This window comes from Excalfactoria chinensis, chromosome 10 (assembly GCF_039878825.1).
Source record: "Excalfactoria chinensis isolate bCotChi1 chromosome 10, bCotChi1.hap2, whole genome shotgun sequence".
Classification (NCBI taxonomy): Eukaryota; Metazoa; Chordata; class Aves; order Galliformes; family Phasianidae; genus Excalfactoria; species Excalfactoria chinensis.
In genome coordinates this window covers 2,415,858-2,436,300 of record NC_092834.1, presented here as the reverse complement: position 1 = coordinate 2,436,300, position 20,443 = coordinate 2,415,858, and the positions used below count along the sequence as shown (strand labels likewise).

The window sequence follows — 20,443 nt, the reverse complement described above, 5'->3', positions numbered from 1 at the left end:
CAAAATGTCTGAGGAAACTCAGACTGAGCCCCCAACCCGAGATGCTGGTGTGCAGGTCTCTGGCTGTACTGAGTGCCAGAGCTTGGCCCTTGCAGTGCTGGGTGAGGGAGGCAGTGATTGTGTTCACTGCGACCAGGTGAACTACTTGCTCAGCCTCGTAGTTGACCTGAAGGAGGAAGTGGAGAGGCTGAGGACTATAAAAGAGTGTGAGAGGGAGATCGACTGGTGGTGTCAGTCCCTCTCAGCCTCAAGTTCTCAACACACAGCCGAAGCTCCTAATGGAGCATGTCAGTCCCTGCCACCTCATACACAGGTGGTAAAGGGGAACCAGCCAGCTGGCAGCACTGCAGCGAGCCCCCTGTCCTCTCTTCCCCCCAGCAGTAATTTGAGAAGGGAGGAGGAGTGGAAACGGGTACCTGCTCGGAGGAAGGGGCATCCCCCATCCCGACCGTCCCCGGCTCCCCAGGTGCCTCTGCAAAACCAGTTTGAGGCCCTGGAACTTGAGGGGGGGACTAGTGAGAGTGGGGAGGCAGGTGCACCCCTGAAGTTGCCTCAGGTGAAGCGGTCACCCCGAAGCCTCAAGACTGCTTCTACACGTAAGGACAGAAGGGTGGTTGTTGTAGGTGACTCCCTTCTGCAAGGAACAGAAGGCCCTATATGCCGGCCCGACCCTACCCGCAGAGAAGTGTGCTGCCTTCCTGGGGCACGGGTCAGGGACATTTCAAAGACAATTTCTAGGTTGATTCAGCCTTCAGATTACTATCCACTTTTAATAATTCAGGCTGGCAGTGAGGAAGTTGGCAAGGAAAGCCTGAGGTCCATCAAGAAAGACTTCAGGGGAATGGGGCGAATACTTGAAGGAGCCGGGGTGCAGGTGATCTTTTCTTCTACGCCCGTGGTGTCAGGAAAAGGTACAGGGAGGATCCAAAAAACCCAACTCTTAAATAGATGGCTTAAGAGCTGGTGCAGACACAAGAATTTTGGCTTTTTTGACCATGGGGCAATCTACACTGCACCTGGCATGATGGCTGCTGATGCACGCAGCCTGTCCCTGAGGGGTAAGGGGGTATTAGCTGAAGAATTAGCGGGACTCATTGACAGGTCTTTAAACTAGGAATGAAGGGGGATGGGGGCAAAATAAGGGCTATTGGGGTTGAATGGTTCATTCGAGGGATTGTACCGAACTCCGTGGGCAATGATTGCAAAGTGCAAAAGGAGGGAGTAGGGCAGGGGGATGCTGGGGATGCTGCTGTTCTAGCAGATCCTGGATCGCTTATGAAGGTGGTGAGACGGACAGCCCGGCTGAAGTGCCTTTATACTAATGCACGGAGCCTGAGTAACAAGCAGGAGGAACTGGAAACTGTGATGCACTCTGAAAGTTATGACATTGTTGCTATCACAGAAACATGGTGGGATGACTCCCACAATTGGGATACTGCCATCGATGGCTATAGACTCTTTAGGAGAGACAGGCGAGGTAGGAAGGGTGGGGGAGTCGCTCTCTATGTCAGAGATTGGATAAACTGTGAGGAGCTCCCCATGAAAAACAGTCAAGAACAGGTTGAGAGCCTGTGGGTTAGGATTAGAGATGGGACTAATAAAGGTCAGCTGGTATTAGGGGTATACTACAGGCCACCTGATCAAGGGGAGGCTGCTGATGAGGCTTTCTTGCTCCAGATGCGTGAGGCGTCTGGCTCACGGGCTCTTGTCCTGGTGGGGGACTTCAACCATCCGGACATTTGTTGGAAAAACCACACGGCGAGCTGCAAGAGCTCCAGAAGGCTCTTGGAATCCATTGATGATAGCTTTCTGGTTCAGGTATTGGACAGACCGACCAGAGGTTAAACGTTGCACTAATCTTGTGGCCTTCTATGATGGAGTGACGGCGTTGGTGGACGAAGGGAAGGCGACCGATGTCATTTACCTGGACCTGAGCAAGGCCTTTGACATGGTCCCCCATCACATCCTCATCTCCAAATTGGAGGGAAGTGGATTTGATGGGTGGACAACTCGATGGATAAGCAATTGGTTGAAAGGCCGCAGACAGAGGGTGGTGGTCAATGGCTCTATGTCCAGGTGGAGGCCGGTAACGAGCGGTGTCCCTCAAGGGTCTGTCTTGGGACCGGTGCTCTTTAACATCTTTATTAATGCCATCGATGAGGGAATGGAGTGCACCCTCAGCAAGTTTGCTGATGACACCAAGCTGAGTGGTACAGTCGATACGGTGGAGGGAACGGATGCCATTCAGAGGGACCTTGACAGGCTGGAAAGCTCGGCTCAGGTGAACCTAATGAGGTTCAACACAGCAAAGTGCAAGGTTTTGCACTTGGGCCGGAAGAACCCCAGGCACTTGTACAGACTGGGAGGAGTTGTCCTTGAGAGCAGCTCGGCAGAGAAAGACCTAGGGGTTCTAATAGATGAGAAACTTAACATGAGCCAGCAGTGTGCTCTGGCAGCCCGGAAGGCAAATGGGATCCTGGGCTCCATCAGGAGAGGGGTGGTCAGCAGGGATAGGGAGGTGATTGTCCCTCTCTACTCTGCTCTTGTGAGGCCCCATCTGGAGTACTGTGTCCAGGTGTGGAGCCCTCAGTACAAAAAAGATATGGAGATTTTGGAAAGGGTCCAGAGGAGGGCCACGAAGATGATCAGGGGGCTGGAGCACCTCCCCTATGAGGACAGGCTGAGGGAGTTGGGTTTGTTCAGCCTGGAGAAGAGAAGGTTGTGGGGTGACCTCATTGCAGCCTTTCAATACCTGAAGGGAACTTACTCCCAGGAGGGGAGCAAACTCTTCGAAAGGGCTGATAATAGCAGGACTAGGGGAAATGGTTTTAAGTTAAAAGAGGGAAGATTTAGGTTGGATGTTAGGGGGAAGTTCTTTACTAGGAGAGTGGTTAGGTCCTGGAACAGGCTGCCCAGGGAGGTTGTGGATGCCCCGTCCTTGGAGGTGTTCAAGACCAGGTTGGACAGGGCTCTGGGCAACCTGATCTAGTAAAGGCGTATGTTTGGTGGCCCTGCTAGGCAGGGGGGTTGGAACTACATGATCCTTGAGGTCCCTTCCAACCCGGGTCATTCTGTGATTCTGTGATTGCCTCCAATGGTCTGATTTTTGAGTGGTCCTTTTGAGACAGGAATTGGACTTAATGATCCTTAATGGGTCCCTTCCAACTTGGGATATTCTATGATTCTATAAACCAGTTTTCATTAACTACCACTGAGAACAGCCCCATCTTACCTGTCCTCTCCACGGTTTCCCTCAAGGAGACAAAGCGAACAGTTGAGTTTCCATCCCCATGCTGGTTATAGGCAAGGAGTTTGACCTCATACACCATTGACGCATCTGTTTGGAGAAACAAGAAGGGTATTTCGGGTTCAATCATCAGCGTTATCTCCCCAGCAAAGCAGTTATTTAGGAAACACACGTCGCCCAACACACGGGATGCTGCAAACATGTCACAAGACAAACTGCACCACCTGCAAAGTGCCCATAAACATGGGGCAGAGCTGCAGCACCCCCAGCTTAATGGCTGAGCAACGCATCTGAGCCATCCTGGGGTCAGGAGGTGGTGCAGCTGGAGCAGTCAGTGCACTCACCCAGGTGGGTAATGTTGTACGCTGTGACGTTGCTGGCCAGCAGCACCGGGCCTGTGTACTGGGAGAGGTGGACTTTGCGGTAGTAGAGCTTGAAGCCTTCGTGCTGGCCCAGTTTGATGGAGGGCTCCCACGTAGCCTGCACCGCCGTGCTGTTGATGACTTTAATAAAGAGGGATGGCATGGCTGGGACTGAAAGAGAGAGAGAGAGAGACAGTGGGTCGTGTGAGCTCTGTAGTCTGTACAATGAGAAACTCCCCACCAGCATTTCCCTGCAGCCACTGCGACGAAGAATGTGCTAGATGAGACTGAGAAAATCAAATTAGACCAGGGCCTGGTTTAACAGCCTGGACTCTCTTCAGGGAGCTGTGTGAGCTTCCAGGGACTCCCTATGCTCAGCTCAGCCAGCACAGAGGCTACTCTGACAAGCAGCTGCAATCTGATGCTCAGCCCGGGTCAGGGCAGGAATGCAGCCACTTTGGAAACACATTCTCAGCTTCCACTTTTCTGCCCTCGCCCCGAGGGCAGTGAGGACCTTTCAGAGTGATTAATCCCCATGGGAGGAAGGAACCAGAAAGGATGGAGCTGGAGACATCCGTCTTAAAGCAGAATGTGAGGTCTGTATGCTGCTGCCTGGCTGAGCGCACTCGGTACCTGCAAGGGCTTGCAGGGTGTGCTGGGCTGCTCTCCCTGCTGGCCTTCAGAGGGACATGTGGTTCTGTGCTGGGGGAATGAGGAGGAAATGGAGGCATCTTCGGTGAGAGCCTGACCTCCCTTAGCAGCCTGAGCTCCACGCACAGCTGTGGCTGGCACTTAAGTGGATTTAAGGGAGCAGGGGGATTTAGTGGGGAAGATGGCCCTGCTGCTGCCCACTGCCAGCAAGCCCTGATTCAGAGCCCGCCTGGAAGCCTTCTGCTACCATCAGTGGCACTCTGCTCAGCAAACCCAAAATCCCGTCCTGGTTTTTGGGGTTACAAACAGCAAAGTGTCATCGCCACTTTGTCCCCAGGTCCCCAAAAGCTGCCCAATTCCATCCTGCTCCATCAGCTTGGGCTGACAGGCCAAGGTTTGCAAACCACAGTCAATTTCTTTGCATCAAATAAATCAGTTTTCCAAAGCTGGTTCTGCACAAAACCCCGTGCAGAGCAGCAGCTCACAGCCCCACGTGCCCCCGAGCATCCTCCTTCCCATCTCCCTCCCTCTCTCGCACACTGAGCACATCAGTGCAGAGATGTGTCTCAGCAGGACCTTTCACTGATGATTTTTTCACTTCATTTCCACACAGCTCCCCCAGGCCAGATGCTCCCATCAGCTCCTGAGCCTTTTTCAGAAGGTGGATGGATGGCAGCAGGCGCTGCAGGCTCTGCCTTGCCCACAGGCTCTGCTCCCGCATGGATTTTTTTGGGCAGGGAGCTCAGCGAAACCCAGCACAAAACTCACCGAGCAGAACAACAGCCCTGCTTGTCTGGCAGCCTTTAGCCAAGAGAAGGCCTTGGGGCAGAGCTATTTTCCAGTTCTGAGTGACTATAAGCTCAAAATACCCCTAACGTGGGAGCTGGTGGACGTGCATTGCACTGACGCTGCTTTTTATCTGCTTTTCCCCACAGGTCTCTAAATGACAAGCAGTGAAACCCAGCCCTGACACCGTCCTTTGGCACAGAGTTCAGCACAGCCATTTAGCGAGCGCTGCTGAAAAGCAGATGAAATGTGGCCACGTCAGCCTGAGACTGACAAGAGCTAAAAAAAGGCACCGCTTCGATTTAACAGGAAAGTCAGAAGAACACAGCACAACAGCTGGCCTCTTCCCAGGCACTGAGAGCCCAGGTGATCCCAACAAGGACCTTTAGGGGAAGGCAAAGAGATTTCTCCTGGTGAGTATCCCCAAAAGATGCCCTCCTTCTCTGAGCCAATGGAATAACACATACATGTTCAATTACTCCCAGTTCCCATTAGGGCAAAAATAAGAACTCAGATCTCCCCTCCGAGAAGCTGAACCCTTCCTCAGAGCATCATTTCCTGAATCATCAGTGAAAACATCACAGAAAGGGAAACTGCATTGTGGAGAAAGAAACACTAGCGTGGCCCATCCTGATTTGTGAAGAGTTGGCTTTATTTTATGGTAGCAGAGCCTTACATTTAATAAAAACCACAAGAATCTCTCTCCTTCAAGGTATGAAATATATAGTATTTATTCAAACTCTGAGTATATATATAAATATTGATTATATGGATGTACTTGTAGGATGCGCGTGCTGATTATAATGTCATTACACAAATAAGTGTATACAGGTGGAGTATATCTGTGTGTGCAGCAATATATGTACACACACGAGCGTATATGTGCTTCACAGAAGTATATATAAAACATAATATGACTCTAATGTAAGTAAGGCATCTCCCTCATGCTAAGGGCTGTGATATTCGTTTTCCTCTTCTGTGCTGTTTGGAATTTTCCCCAGGTCATTTCAACTTTCTTCTTGAAGGCGTCTTTAGCCGAAGGTGACTAAAGGAACGGTCTTCATCCTAGAGAAATGTCAAAAAGTCCTGGAGAAAACCCTCAAAAGCATTAGAAGACAAGAACAGGACTGCATGCTGCTTAATGAAGCGCACAGAGTCTGAGATTTTAAATACCTTGGCATAAAAAAGCCCTGAGCTGGGCACAAAAGCTCCCAGGAAAGCATTGGGGTTGCCAAATTGAGGAAGTCAAGGGGTTATCTATGGGGAGTGCTCCCTGCCTACCCAGATCCCAGCACCAGCGCAGGATGGGTGCCAGACAGAAGGGCCACCAGTGCTGGGGGGACAGAGAATAGCAAGGAGGCGAGGAGACCTTTCTAGCAAGGAGAACAAGGTCGTCACTGTGTTTCTCTGCAGCACCTTGCTGCTTTGCTCTCATCCAAAATGATCACTGGCCACAAAGGAAGGGGCACTGTGCTTACAGAAAGCATTGGGATCTTCAGCCACGTGCACCCTCTCAGCATATTACTATCCTGAAAAGCAGCCTTGCTCTGAGAACCACACCAGCATAACGCGGCCAGTGCAAGGTAGGTCTGAGCAGCTCCAGCTGCCCACACCTTTGCCAGCAGCTCCAACAAGCTCCTATATAGTTGAGCTACACCCTACAGCCAAAAGAAGCCCTCAGCTTCTTTCCAGCAGGACAGGACAACTCTGCTCCTTTCCGAGGCTGTTTGACTGCATGGCTTCACAGCTCCCCAGATACAAAGGGTTGCTGCTCTTTGGTGTAACCTGGGAAGGCGCAGTGTGACATGGCTTGGCTGTGCATACAAACCTGAATTTGGCGGCCAGAGCTGCTGGATCCTGGCTCCCTGCCCCTCTCTCAGCTCTCCGAGCAATAGTGAAGCAAAGCAAAAGCCCAAATTCAGAGGGCACCAGCATTGTCACCTGCACCCTGCCTGCTTACGGATCAAGCCAGAACTGGGCTTGTAAATCTCCTTTTATCATCCTGGGAGGCAACCCCAGGTTGAGTGATCTTAACCAGGCCAGCTTGTCCATCCTGAACACGTAGCTAATTGCTGCAGGTTCATTAACACAGAATAAGACTTTTTAAAGGGGAGTAGAGCAGGACAACGATGCTCTGCAATTTCAGAGAGCCTGGAAATTTATGATCCCATTACCAGATACTTAACTATTCCTGCTGTGATTGAAGGTAATAATGACAAAACGCCCTGTCTTGCTTGACCCAAACTTCAGCAGAAGCACCAGACTCTGTGAAGCGTGGCTGGCTTTTAGTTGCAGTAGCTGAACTCAGAGCATCGGGTCAAGGAATTTCAAGTTGCAGCTTGGTCAGTTCCTCTGTCTCTAAATTGGAAGGGAAAACAAACTCAAAGGGTGACTGATTCCCTGTGGAGCACCAATGAAGTAAACTTGCGAGGCAAGGACCTAGCGGTGGTGCTGCTTAAATGCTGTAGTTAATGGCTGCAACAGCTGAAGATGGAGGGAGGGCTGGATTCCCCACCTGTAAGTAAGTCAGCGCACTCTTTCATTTAATCCTACATTGTACCCTCATGCTCTCACTGCTGCATATTTGTGAATACTGAGTGTTCAGGAGAATGGCAGACTCCTAGGAAATGACTCTCAGTGAGACACGCCGGGATTCAGAGGTGCTGGAGAAGCACATGAGACGATAAGAAAACGTTCCTCAAGTGCCAGCATTTGATGGATGATGTTTGCAGATCACGCTGAGACTGTGGGTTGTGGCTGGTGTCCATATGCAAGTGCTCTGCTTCAGAGTCACCACTTTCACTGGGGAAGGAAACTGGTGGCCACATCTGAGGGGTCAAGGCAGGGAAAAGACCTGGAGATCTGCCTAACTTCCCACTGAATCAGAGTGCTGCTCCAGGGGAGGGACTCGTGGACCAGGACAACCCAGCTCAGTGTGCTTTCTTGAAGGCAGAGCAGAACGAAGTTTACATTCAGAAAAGCATGGCACCTATCAGGTAAGAGCTGTGGGTACCAGAGCTGCAGAAGAACTTCTCCAAGAGGAAATGTGCATTTAGCAAACAGTTTAGGAAAAGCCCACAGCTGCTGCCAGACGAATGAGAGGTCTGACCTGCACTCACACTCTGCTACAGCGTGAGTGGAACGCAACATTGAAGGCGACCGGTTGATCCCCATGTAACAACAATAATAGAGAGCTTCAAACAGTACCACAGAGTGTGAGGAGAACAGAAATCAGGTGCAACAACAACACAGGCTGCGTGCCAAGGCGCTGGGGAATGGGTATCAGGGTGAGTGGTGCTGCTGCTACGCACAGCAGGCTTCATCATCTGATGGCCCAAGCGCAAAGCGATCCTTACCTTCTCCCAGCGTGCTCACCACTGTGACTTCTGAGGCTTTGCTGGCACCCCGGGAGGTGTAAGCCTTTATATAGAAGCTATAGCTGGTCGAGGGCTCTAAATCAGTCACTAGCTGCTGGAAGGTGCTCTTGCTAACAGCCTCCTGATACTCCATCTCCATGGGATCTGAAGTGGAAAGAAAGAACAGAGGCACATTAGACTTTGCAAGAGGTAAAGGCGTGAAAGAGACTTTGTGAGCAGTAAGTCTGGTCCCTAATAAAGAAGGTCCCTATACCCTTCTTTTGGGTGCCTTTTTTCCTTACATTTCTGTGTGCTTTGCCAGAGGGTGGTGCGATTTAATCATTCAGCTTCACTCTCCCCACCCTTTTGCTACTGATAGCACCCCTTACTGCCCGACCTGTCCTTCAGAAACATGGAGGAGGTGGAGTTGATGGTGGCACTGCAGTGCAGATCTGGTGCATCTACTGGACCGCGCTGCTAACTCTTGTGGATGCTGAGGAAGCTCTGGGCAGTGGGCAGACCATACCTGCAGCTTTCCGGATGTGTAACACGTAGCCAATGATCTCCTTGGTGTTCTGCAGAGGCTCCTCCCAGGACACCTGGATGGTGGTGGCAGACACCGTCTCGGCCCTCACGCTCTGCGGGGGTCCAGGCAGCCCTTCTGCCCACAGGACCGTCAGGCGGGCGCTGGCCTGCGTTGAGCCGGCGCTGTTCTCAGCAATGCATTGGTAGATGGCTTCATCTGCCTGGTTGATCCCATAGATGGAGAGAGTGCTGCGTGGGGACATGAGAGGGCTGAGCATAGAATCATAAAGGTTGGAAAAGACCTTAGATTGTCGGGTCCAAGCATCAACCCATCACCACAACGGGGATTACGTGAGTTCCCAAGGATGCTCCCACCCAAATCCATGCTTAGGAGTTAAAGGCAAATCCAAGTAACTCCAGATGGCCACATATAACCCAGCCAAGCAGCATCACAAACAGCCACCAGCAGTGATGCTGTTCAGGCACTGCACACGGGGGCTAAGCCAAGCCTGACTGAGTGCAGCCAGAATGCCCCTTGGTGATGCTCTAATTGTATTACAGCACATTAAAGCAGTCTTAGGGTGACAGGAGGATTAGCTGACTTATTCAGCAGGGTTACGTGCTCAGCTCCTAGTTCTGTATTCTCAAAAACACAGTCACCGTGAGGGCAACTGAACTGATCTATTTCAGAGGCAAAGCTCCTGCTTGAACCCCCGGTCCAGTTCATTTGAACTATGGCAGAATGTCTGAGTGACCTCAATGCCTCTGAGTTTCAGCATCACCTCTTTGTCTTGTGCCAAAGCTTGCATGAGTTTTTTGTTTGCTGTTTTTCTGCAAGAAATGGGTCAAACCAAACCAAATCCACACCTGCTGCTTCTAGGGAGGATGAGACCAGTTTGTTCTCCTGGGGTGAATTCCAGGTGGACTTTGGAGCTGAACGCACACAAGTAAACCACGAGCACCTCTGCTGATGTGAGGGGCACTATGTGGTTTTTGAGGGGTCGTAATCAAAGCTGCCCTTTATGCAAATAAGAGATGGTACATGGGAGCTGGCAACGATAGATAACCTGCCTGGATGACAGAATGAATGCTTCTAAATGCAGAAAAATATTGGTCTGCCAGTGTTGCAATTTATTATCGCTGTTGATTTAACATTCGTATTTCTGCCTTGCAAATTATCCGGACCATGGTGAGTGAGCAAATGTTTAACAGCCATCTATTTATGCCCCGTGCCTTTGTTTCCTTGGAAACATTGTAAATGGAATATCAAATGTGATGGTTTCAGCTGATACGGTGATTTTAGAGAACCAGCCCTAAGCCCCTCTCATCGCCACAGGCTCAGTCGATCTGATTAAATGGAAGGGGAGCCCCGGCGTGTGGCTCAACTCAACGGCCCGACTCCTGCGAGGACAGATGGCAGGAGGCAGGATTGTGCAGTGCAAGAGCTGCACTTGCAGCTCTGCATAAAGCAGATGTGTGCGGGGAGCAGCGGTGTTTCCTCTTGCCCAGTCAATGTGGGGATTATTTCTGCACGGCTGCCGTGCATCTGGGCACTGGGAGCAGGCAGCCAGGGCTGGCATGCACAGCGAGTGCAGTGTTAAGCACAAAGCCAGCCAGGAACAAGAAGGAGCATTTATCTGCTGCCTCCAAGTGTACTTACTTATCTGCTTTGCATTTAAAAGACAGAGAGAGGAGGAAAGAGGGGAAGATGCTTGAGATGCATTGACAGAGCCCCGGCCATCCTCTGCAGGGTGCTAGAGGGTGCCAAGCCAGAAGGAAGAGAAAAGGCAAATTCCCCCAAAGCGGTCATGAAGATAGCTACAAACGTGCCACAGGCTTTGAAAAGTCCATCTTCATTGTGATTTACAAGGCTGGGTTTGGCTGTACCACGCGTCACCTGGATGGATGCACAAGCAACAGGGTCAGTAAAGCTGCCGGCTTTGCAGCTCTACCTACAAACCTGGGGGAGGAACAGAAATCAAGCGAGCAGGATGCCCTGCATCTAAACACCAGCTCTGTGAAAGCAAGTTTCTCTCCCTGCACGTCCCTGTAACCCACTGACAGAGCCCTACAGGGGCTGCCGAGCTGCAATACGAGGAGCTGGCAGAGGGTTATAGGAATCCCAGAGCCACCCCCATTGCCGTGCATCCCCCTGCATCTGAACTACCGACATGTTCTGCCTACCCCACACTGCACCCCTGGGATGCAGAAGATGCTTTTTGAGTTGTTTTTGTAAGGAAGCTCCAACAAAAGGAAAAGACGCGGCTGTCGCACAAGGGGGTTCGGATCAACCATCTGAGACGTGAGGTGTCCTGTTCTTCCTTCCCAACACTGGGAAAAATCTGTCACTTTGGGGACATCTGCTGCTGGAAAACTTTCCTGTGAGCGGCAGGCCGGCAGCGCCGCCAGCACGGCGAGATGCCAGAGGGCTTTGTGCTGCTCACCAGAGCCGTGCGGGCTGCATCACATCTCAGCACAAAGCCCTGCCGGGTGTTGATGGAGGTGGGGAGAGGAAAGGCTGCGGGTTCACACTCTGTTGAGCTGGAGTGAGGAGGGGAGTGGGAGGGCCCCGAGCTGCTATTCCCAAGCTGTCTCGCGGCTTGCAGGCAATCAGGATGACTGATCTCGTCGGGGTCAGGGGTCCGGGCCGTTGACCAGAGATCAGCTTTCCAAAGGCTCCTCTGCAAAAGTCTGAGAACTGAAGGAAGGCTCTTCATCGATTCAGTGGCACAAAGGAGGAGAGGGGCCCAGCTGGAAGCAGATCAGCATGCGCGCGCACGGACAAAGCGGGGAGTGTGATGAAATTAATGCAGCTTTGCAGAAAAGCCCCTGGTATGGAGGCTGCCTTTAGTGTAGGCTGAGAATAAGGTGCAAAACACAAAGGGTGACACTCGTTGGCCCAGAAGGACACTATAGATCATCCCCAGCCTTCTGCACACATTCTAATGCCCCTAGGAATTAAATGGCCTGCAGCCTTCTTAGATGGAACTGAATCTCCTGGGTCGTGCTATGCAGGACAGGAGGATGATCCCTTTCTTTGCAGCCTGCTTGGTGTCTAGAAGACACTGGCTAGGATCCTACCCAGCTCTCTTGTTACAGACTCACCCCAGTGCAGTTCCTGCAGGGATGCTGCTGGTCCCAAATAGGATGCATGGTGCCAGTGGGAGCCACCTCACCCACTCACCTGCAGGACAAAAGGGTCAGCCAATGCTCAGCCCTGCAAAGCTGTCAGACAGAGATGCTGCTCTTTCTTGCAGCCCTGGGAGAGGACAGCTTTCAGCAGGACAGGGATGTGGCTATAGGATGGTTCTTCTGCAGAAGAGGATGCTGTAAAGAGGCACAAAAGCAAGACCACTTCATCCTGAAATGCTCATCCTTTCTTGCTGGCTTCAGGACTCCTGGGTTTGCAATGTCACACAGCACTGAGGACACGCAGGGAAAGAGCTGCTGCCACTTGGTCTGTTTGAAACTACAGATTTAACAGAATCCTGACCCAGGCAGGGAGCAGAGAAGCTTCTACAGCTACAGAAACACAAAGCACAGAACATCTCAGAAGAAGCTCCTAGAAGGGAGGGTGGATGCCTGCGTTGGTAGCAGTAATACAGACAGCTCAGAGAGCTGCTGCTCAATAGAAAGCCCCCCACAGGTGTATTTTGTCCCAAGAAACACTGAAGCTCCTGAACTGCACTTCCTGAGCAGAGCAGTAGCAACACAACGGCAGCCACATGAGGACAGACTGACACCCACCACCACCACCCTCCCTGGGGCTGCAGTGTGACCCTGGCACAGGACTGGTGCCAATGGAAGAGGCTGCCCCATGCAGCACCGTGCTGTGTGTGCCCATGAGCAGACCCACCCCCCCACAAAGGCCATGAGGAGCCTGCACAGCCTCCCCACGTGTCTTCCAAACAAAGTCAAACCCATAAATTATTCTTAAATCATGAGCAGCTGGTTCGCATCCCGGTCCCCCACGTGCTTATTTGTCATGCTTCTGGGAACTGAAATATGATTTTCAACATGGTACCCTACTCATAATCACCAAAGGTTTCAAGTTCATTGTGTGCACAACCCGCAGGCTCGCCTGTCCTCCTGCAAGGTATCCAAATCCCTATAAATTCAGGAGCTTGAAGGGATGCACAAATCACTTCGTACCCCTCTGCACCCAGCCAACATGGATTCCGCAGCCAAATGCCTCCTTGCCAGCAGCAGGCTGTGGTTGCCATGGCTTTGGTACCCAAAAGGCTGTCCTGCCCCAAGCACATGTGGGTATCTCCTTGGAGCCCATTCTCCACATCTGCAATAGGATTAAGCAACACAACCTGTCAAGAAAAGCAAAGCTGTTCCTCAAATCTAGCTACAGAGGAGTATTTTCTCTGATAAGCCCAGAGCTTGTACAGCCCTTCAAGTGAGTCATTCCCGAAGCACTAAAACAAGGGCAACCGGTGACAAAGAATTTAAGTAGGAGACAGTTCATAAGCAAAGGTCACAAGGAGAGCAAACACCACCTGAGCCTGTGTTCTAACGAAGCCTTCCTCCCGTGGAACAAATTAAGGCCCTTAATTATCATTTTGTAAATAAAATCGTCTTGGAAAATCAATATTTAGAGCCTGCCTTCTCTGAAGATGTTAGCCTTTGTTCCTTGCTATTATGGCAATATAACCCCCTACTTCTGGGCTGAAAATTATCCCCCTGAACCTGACTGGGTTAGAGGAAGAAAAGCAGTAAACCTCTCAGAACAGTAATTTGGGTACTATTTCAAGCTTCCTTGCCAATTTTGAAGTAATAACCTAAAAAGCATGATTTCACACAAGCTCCCGACTAATACATCCAGTAACCAGCCCTTCCTGCTGCAGCAATCCACATGCTTAAGGGTTGTGTTGGTGGTACCAGGTGGGAATGGAGCTGAAAATGCCAATTTCTCTCTCTCTTAGGCCAGAGCACCGGGATCACAATTGATCCAAATTACCCCATCAAGAATAAGGGCAGCGTGGCAGCTCTGAACCAAGGGCAGAGCAGAGCACAGCATCCCTCTGCTATTTCTCAACCCCCATCCCAACCTGGAGATCACATGGCAGGACCTCCTCCCCCCCATCATCAGCCCCTCCAGTGATTCTTATTCACAGCTTTTAATGGCACACCCCACAGTTCCCCACACCTGAGCCTTCATGCATTTTTCATCAACAATTACCCGCTATCCCAGAACTGCTTTTGATTTTTGCTAATCATCGATTGGGTATTTTGTTCCCACGCAGCTGGCATTTTCCAAACATAACAACCACCTCTGGAGAGGGCACAGCAGAAGGCTGATCTTTAACGCTAACGTGTCAAGAAACCATCAGCACACCAGGCAGTGAGGATTCGCATCACAAGGACCACAAGGGAAGAGGAATGTATTGGACACAGCCGGAGGATCCATGCCTCAAGCAGGGGCTGTGCTCGCAGAGCTCTGCCTTGAATACTGCAGGTCTGGACTGCAATCCTAGTTGGGTTCCTTTCCAAGACCAAGGCTGCTCTGAGTGCTACCCTTTGCAATCCATTTGCATGTGGTACCATTTGGGATGTTGTACTCTATTCTTTTTTCTTTTTTTTTCCCTAAAAATCCCTTTGGGGGCATTGAGACCTTTATTGCCATATTAAGCAGAGTTTTAATCCAAATGAATTTTCGAGGAAACCATGTAATCTAATTAAATGGCTCACGGTGCAGTTTAGTAGCTTCATTACTAGTAGATTTGTGATCCATCTTTACATGAACAAATATTTTCCTCGTTCAACAGACTGATAAATCCAAGGTGTAAACCCGGAACTCGGTGGGCTCAGTCATGGCCATGAATAAGAAACAAAGCACAACTTGAAAAGGCTCAGGAACAAACAGTGGTCGATCTCTTCCCCCAGTTCATGGAGCATCCAACCACACCACTGGACAAGCAAGAGCATTTTTCAGACTGACAGCTTTGGAAACTGCCATGCACAGACGTTTTGCTGAAGCTGAGGGTTGGAGGAGAGCAAAAGTAGAGGAGAAGAAGCCAAAAGTTCAGCACTGTCAACTGCGATGGCCCCAGGGCTCTGCTTTACAACTGCACTACTAGAGCTGCAGAAGACACCACGTGTCAGCTGAGCCCAGGAGCTGGCTGTGCTCCGCCAGCCTGTGACAGATGCAGTGTAATCTGATCGGTTTGCATGCAATGGAAAAGGCTGAAGCTAAATTGCATTAAATGATCACCATAAGAAAATGATTACAGACATGTTCACCGAGTGGCAGTTAACAGGCACGTGGAGCGCAGCTCTGGGCAACGGAACCTGGCTGGGAGTCATGGCCGTGATTGAAGACCCTACTTTTGCCTTCCTTTAACAAGGAGAAGGAATGATTTCAAGGCAAGGCACCAAGGGAAGACCCCAATCTGGACTCTGTGTGAGTTTTTTCATGCATTTTGAAGTCTTTGGTCTCTTGTGACTCTCCGGACAATACAGGGGGACCCTGATTTCCTTTCTCCTGTTTCTGGTCTGATCATATTCTAAGGGCAGACATGCCTCAGAAACCCAAGCATTGAGCTATTACACCACGAGGATGGAATGAGTGGCATCTCTAAGTGTTCTGTGCATCACAAAACTCACTGACGTTTTCTGAAACCTCCCGGTATGAAAAACCCTCCACTGATCAAGAAGATGTTATTACATCTCACACCTTATCCTTCTTGCAATTCACATCCTTCCATCCTTCACGTAACAAACAAAACACGCCTCAACCCTGAAAACAAAAAGCTGCATCACAGAGAACCTTACAGAAATAAAACCCCTATTCCTCCTAAGGAACATGTCCTGGTACCTACCCAATATGAACTGAAGGTCCTGACTTTCCATCGAGGTGGACTTGTATTTGTGAGTCACATTTATCAATACAGAGAGCAGCTACACGACCCTACAGAGTGCAAATCTCTACAATAATTCAGGTTTACAACACAGGTATCTCTCAGCATATTGTTCAATGCTGTTTCCATAGGAAATACGTCGTCAACTTGCAATTTTCACACTAAGTGCATCCCACCGTATCATTTGCGCAGTACAAACATCCCCATCCCCTCACATGGAAATGCAGTTATTTAGTACTCAGGGAAAACACTCTTCCCTGGTGAGATAAAAGGCTGTGGCTCAATGACAGCCAGCTTCCACAGAAATATCTCTAACAGGGGGAAATGCATTTGCACACCCAGACAGATCAATGTATGGGCTCCTCCAGCATGGAGTGAGCGTGGTGTCCCAGCCAGCAGCAGGGACAACACTTGGCCCTCCCAGAAATACCCAGAAGAGGATCAGGATGGTTGCCGGATTCCACTGGCTGAAGCCTGTGTGAGCTAACATGCTCTTTACTCACTTTGATTCCATGTTTGTAGCTAAATAATGTGAAACAGACCTGCAGTGACAGCTATTTCTGGGCCATCAGGTAGGTGATATCAATCCTTCGTGCATGGCAGCTCCGGGCTGACACTGCCCTTCACCCTGGCACTTACCTGTTGTTATTCTTCAGCTTGATGTGGTCGCTCGTCTCCAGGATCTGCCCATTCCTCAGCCAAGTGATTTGTGGGGGGGGCTCCCCTTGGGCCACACATGTGAAGATGGCTGTGGTCCCCACGGGCCTGGAGATGGACTGAGGATGCTGCACAAACTCTGCAGGGGCTGCAAGGAGGGAGGAGAGAAGTCAGGATGATTTCACTTTATTCTGGCACGAAAAGCAACCTTGTAGCTTGGTTTGCATCTCCTTGGGTACATGGGGAAAGAAAGTCCTATTATTGTCAGATCCAGGGACATTTGGCCAAGCCACAGTATAAGCAGCAAATAACACATAAAGTGGCATTAGCAAACTGCTTGCAAATGGACAGTAACGTACAGACATGCTCATGGCAATCTGGCAGGTCCTTCTGTCCCCAGCAGATATGAGATTTGCTGCACACCCTCCTGATGGCAATAGCTTGGGAGCCCTTTTTAGCCCAGATCTGCAGCCTGGGACCCTTCTGGAGCTGCTGAGCCTCGTAGGAGATTGCATAGCCTGTAACTGCTGTAACCTCATAAGCAAACGTTTTTACCTTCAGATTTGTAAACAGAAAGTGATTTCTCCCCCTCCCAGCAGCTCGGAATAGATTTAAAACCATTTATCAGAATAAAACAGCACAGCAGCCTACAGAAAGCGGGGCCTGAAAGGCGCTGCCAAATCGGTGAGTTTATTCAAGCAGTTACGCTTCAAAGGGCAAAGTGATAAATATACTCCACGCTGCTGCTGAGACCTAAAATCAGGTGGAACCAGCAGCAGCCGCAATGAAGACAAACAGATGAGAGGCATGAGCCCGTAATGAATTTACCAACCGGCGCTGCGCAGCGGATGGCTGCCGTTCAATTCTTCTGACAAAAGCAAGATCACCCAGGGAGAAACACTCAGTGCCACTCGCGGGATTCTCCAGGCGTGAAGCTGGTGTGAGATGTGGGGATGGAAGGAAGGAGCAGAGAGGTCCAGCAAAACGTGCTGGTTGAGTGCAAGCTGCACACAGGAGCAGCTATGCGAGAGCAAAGCCTCGTGGTTCATGGCCAAAAAAACCCCAAAACAAAAGCCGTGGGGTTTAGCTGTGACAGCACAGCATGATTAAGCTCTTCCCCAGCTGCACGCATGCAAGGAAATAGCATCATTAACACTGCAGCAAGGCCAAAGAGCACCAAAAGGTGCCTGTGTCTCAGAGCAAAGTCACCGGTTACAAGTCCTGCAAGAAGAAAGACTCAGAACCTCACTGAAGAGCTTGTCTACCTTAAAGGAACTCCTTATTTCAGCTTTAATAACCAAAGGGAAGCGGAGCATGGCAGCCCTGACTTATGTTAGCAGTCAGGGGTGTCGCCCAGCAGAGTTTATTGTCAGGCACTCAGGTCTACTAATGAACCTGAGCTCGGCAACCTAATGGACACATATTTTCAGAACCTCCTGCTAAACTTCACGAGGTGCCGATCGATGCATTGTCCTTCTTTTTTCCTTTCCACGTTTTTTTCCCCCCTAGGTTTATAAATTAGAATAAAATTCAGGACGGGTCCAATAAAGCTGGGAGCACAGACAAATGGGGAGGAAATCTCCCTTCCCTGCAGTGAACGGTTCCCTTTGTGGCATACACTGAGAGCACAGCACGTTAGGGACTTGATTTTCAAGGCTTCCTTAACCTCCTGCCGCCCGTTCAGTGCTGGCAAGGTTTTGCAGGAGTGATTATTCTGGTGGCTGTGCACCTCCTGGCTTTCATCCGGGCTCAGGAGTCACACCTGCAAAGCCCACAGGTGCAAAATGCAGTGCTAAGGAAGGGCACGGCCATCTTCGGACAGCTTCATTATGGACCCCTCTGCTGGCTCACCCCATACCAAGGGGTTGGAAAAGACCTCTAAGGCCACCAAATCCAACTCCAACCCATCCCCACGGACCACTTGCCTCAGTGCCACATCTCCATGGATCCAGCCTATCCAGAAGCCTCTGTAGGGCCTTCCTACCCCAGGCAGATCAGCAGTTCCTTCCAACTTGGTGTCATCTGCAAACCTACTGAGGTTGCACTCAATCCCCTCATTGGCAAGAAAGGAGCAGCAGCACAGCCCTGCCTTACGTTCATAATGAACAGAGCATCTCATCACTCAATGCTCAGCACACTGAGGCACAGCGGCCTCAAAAGCTCACCTCCTTCCACCCTGCAGCCATAAGGCCACTGCAGGTGGTGAGGAGAAGCATCTCTCAGCCCTCCCAAGAAAATCTTCATGTAGACCTTAATGAAGATCACTCTTCAGAACAGAGGATTCCATCCTGGCAAGGAGGAGCAGGCAGGCTCCAGCTCTTGCTTCTGTGGGATGAGGAAACCAGAATGTTGATTCTTCAGGACTTAATGGGAAAGAAGAGATCATTTGTAATGAATTCTTAATGAATATTTAAAGGGCATGACATCGGTATCAAAAAGCAATAATGCTTAATGCCACCTTCAGAATCGTTAACGAAGTGCTGCAATCGGTTTTCCTGTGCACAACAAACTGTGACAGCACAAAGATGCACTGTAACAGTGGGCTGCAATGGGAGAGCTGGGCTGGGAGCCTCTCCACGCAGCCCCAGCTGCAGCACTGGATTGGGGTTCAGTCTTTATCGCAGTGAAATTCGAGGTGCCAGTGCCCCTTGCACCCAAACACTAAGCAGTCATTAATTCTCAATTAGCTACAGTCATAGGTTAAGGGAGGGAGGCTGGGGTGAGGAGAAGGAAGAATGATCTAGAAACAACAAAACCTCATAAATTAGGCTTTCAGAATGCACAAGAAGGGCATAAAGGAGAAGACGGGTCAGCGGGGAAGTCAGTCAAGCACAGCATCAGATGACAGAAGATAAAGAACTGCCCCTCACTTCGCCTCTTTCCACTGCCTACAGAGGACGCACAGATGCTTCTGCGAGTAACTGTGTGAGCTGCAGAGCTGGTGGGACTGCTGGGGCCAAAGATAGAACCGTGGCCATGTCTGCTGGGAAGCAGGCAAAGGCCAACCAGGGAGGTGCTGTGAAGCTGCTCAGCAAGTGGGAAATGTCTCTGTGTCACCTACCTGGCTGAGGGTGACACACTGGGGGCTTCAGCACCACAGCTCACTACATCATCCTAAGGGATGAGATCCGAGTTTTCTGCTCAGCTGCTTTCCTTGGGAAGACAAACAAGCAGGAGGACGGGCTGACCCACGCAGCGGGTCACGGGGCTGGTTCTGAAGCATGAATTTCAGTCAGGGCTAAAGTGCAAACCACGTGCCACAGTGCAGAGCCTTAACCACAGCAAGTGCAGCACATCTGCTGGCAAACTCAGCCCTGCAGCAGCACCAGCACGGCACAGAGATGGAGGAAACACCAGGAAGTGCAGATCTGTTGGACCGAGGAGTGATGCCCTGTTCTGCCAGCAGAAAACAACACGAACAAGGCAACCTTTGTCGGCAGAGCTTCAAAACCACGTCCTTAAGATGGGCACCCATTTATGAGATGGGCTCTCATTTTTCTGCATAGCTTTCAGGAGGAAATGAAGCGTGGAGTGGAGAACACTGGTGACCATCTGGCCATTCACAGCCCATCAGTTTGTTATGACACCAAACACATAATAAAGCACAAAAGATTGCACAGGAGGTAGGGAGAAAGCGCTTTGATATGTTTTTCTCCCCTTGCCACTGAAGCCTGCTCTTCCCTTGCACTGCACACACGCATGCCCTGCGCTTGGCCATGTTGTGTTCGGCCCTTCCACAGCTCCCCTGGGAGACGTCCATTGGCAGCCCGGCACAAAGCAATATTCAAATGGCTGCACTGGGATCTGAAGAGAAAATGGAAACTTTCTTGTGTGAGAACCTTACAAAAGAGATCAAAGGAGCCTAAATGGCCAGGGGAGGGCAAGCAGGGAGGGAGGGAGCGGGGGATTGAGGCCTTATCCTCTAAAGGGAGGAGGAATTCCCAGGAAGATAATAAGATGATCTAAGGGAGAGCCTGCAATGCGTAAAGCTGG

General features: G+C 50.6%; 2 protein-coding genes across 5 annotated transcripts in view; one reads left to right on the top strand and one right to left on the bottom strand.

The window, feature by feature from the left end:
* The window catches only part of LOC140257011 (gonadotropin-releasing hormone II receptor-like), a 46,672-nt gene extending 38,347 nt beyond the window's left edge, over positions 1-8,325 (top strand). For 2 of the 4 annotated variants that reach the window (XM_072345989.1, XM_072345985.1), the window contains exon 6: positions 5,196-6,013. The gene's annotated coding sequence lies outside the window, so the exon portion shown is untranslated. Of the gene's footprint in view, positions 1-5,195; positions 6,014-6,047 lie in introns of those variants that run through there. The other 2 variants (XM_072345987.1, XM_072345986.1) reach the window with 2 other exon arrangements.
* The window catches only part of IGDCC3 (immunoglobulin superfamily DCC subclass member 3), an 83,497-nt gene that overhangs the window by 2,302 nt on the left and 60,752 nt on the right, over positions 1-20,443 (bottom strand). Inside the window, exons 7-11 of the mRNA XM_072345984.1 lie at positions 16,433-16,598; positions 8,929-9,176; positions 8,403-8,567; positions 3,592-3,780; positions 3,233-3,337 (exon numbers count right to left, since the gene is read on the bottom strand). Coding sequence (XP_072202085.1) covers positions 3,233-3,337; positions 3,592-3,780; positions 8,403-8,567; positions 8,929-9,176; positions 16,433-16,598 — 873 coding nt within the window. The remainder of the gene's footprint in view (positions 1-3,232; positions 3,338-3,591; positions 3,781-8,402; positions 8,568-8,928; positions 9,177-16,432; positions 16,599-20,443) is intronic.